Source organism: Myotis lucifugus, unplaced genomic scaffold, assembly GCF_000147115.1.
Source record: "Myotis lucifugus unplaced genomic scaffold, Myoluc2.0 scaffold_330, whole genome shotgun sequence".
Taxonomy (NCBI): domain Eukaryota; kingdom Metazoa; phylum Chordata; class Mammalia; order Chiroptera; family Vespertilionidae; genus Myotis; species Myotis lucifugus.
The window spans coordinates 181,960-183,404 of record NW_005871378.1 but is presented as its reverse complement, the minus strand read 5'-3'; the positions used below and the strand labels follow the sequence as shown (position 1 = coordinate 183,404).

Here is a 1,445-nt window from a genome sequence, read left to right as displayed (position 1 = left end):
CCATGTACAGCCTCACACACATGCACACCCCCATGTACAGCCTCACACACAGGCACACCCCCGTGTGCAGCCTCACACACATGCACACCCCAACTACAACCTCACACACATGCACACCCCATGTACAGCCTCACACACATGCACACCCCATGTACAGCCTCACACACATGCACACCCCATGTGCAGCCTCACACACATGCACACCCCATGTATAGCCTCACACACATGCACATCCCATGTACAGCCTTCACACACATATACACACCCCCATGTACAGCCTCACACCCATGTACAGCCTCACACACACATGCACACCCCATATACAACCTCACACACATGCGCACCCCATGTACAGCCTCACACACATGCACACCCCATGTATAGCCTCACACACATGCACATCCCATGTATAGCCTTACACACATGCACACCCCATCTACAGCCTCACACACATGCACACCCCATCTACAACCTCACTGTACACATCCCCACATGCCACTCCCTCCCTCTCTCCCCCACTTACACACACTCTTACATTATCTTACTGTAGCCCCGGCCATGTAGAATTCTGTCCCAAACCCAGGCACTTACTCCCCAGGGGTCTGAATCCTTGGGGTATCACCACCTCCTGCAAAAAGAAATGCCGGGAAATCTGCTTTTCCGGGCGCATTCACTCCTGTCCCGTTTTACCTGTCACACATCCCTGCACTGCTGAGAAAGCCCTTGCGGGCAAGGTGTCCATTGCCACCCAGAGGCCTCCTGCCCCGTGGCCCTGGCGGCAGAGGTGGGAGGCCAGTGAGCACTGGATGCTTCCACTCAATTTAACAGGCGTTTCCTTAGCCTGGGCCCAGGCTGGGCCTTGTACCTGATGGAAGCAGGACAGACGCGGGCCTTGCACTAATGGAGCCAAGCTCTGGCAGGGCCTGAGTGGAGCAAGAACAGTCGGGGTTTGGGGGAAGCCTGAGGGCCGAAGGCTGAGGCTTCAGTGATTCTGGCTGCTCCTGAGAGGGGAGGAGAGGGAGGAGGCTGGTGAGGCCCAGCAGGGGGTCCTGGGCCACAGGGCAGGAGGGAAGGGCCAGGGCTCCCACGGAGGGATCCTGTTTGGCAGCAGGTTGGGTCGGCCTACACCGGAAGGCGCCATTCAGGCCCTTCATCACGTGGCCTGGAAGGAAGGGGCCTCTGGGCTGGGCTGTGTCCCACACACCTGACCTGGAGGTGGCCCTGCCACTGAGAGCGGGCCGTCCTGGGGCCCAGAGCCACCCCAATGGTTAGCACAGGGGCAGAACCAGGAATCTGGGTGAGAGGCGCTGTAGCAGCTTTCCCGCAGGACCCCGAATGCCAGGTCAGAATAGCTGCTTTCTTGGGCTTCGGCGAGTACTTTTCTGCCCTGTGGGGCTCCCTACTTCTGGGACCTTTCCCAGCCTGCCCCCAGGACCTCAGCATTC

At 58.8% G+C, this 1,445-nt stretch overlaps 1 protein-coding gene across 1 annotated transcript in view; it reads left to right on the top strand.

Moving 5' to 3' along the window:
* ZMIZ1 (zinc finger MIZ-type containing 1) overlaps positions 1–1,445 on the top strand; it is a 174,966-nt gene that overhangs the window by 165,989 nt on the left and 7,532 nt on the right. The window contains exon 23 of the mRNA XM_023764400.1: positions 753–784. Coding sequence (XP_023620168.1) covers positions 753–784 — 32 coding nt within the window. The remainder of the gene's footprint in view (positions 1–752; positions 785–1,445) is intronic.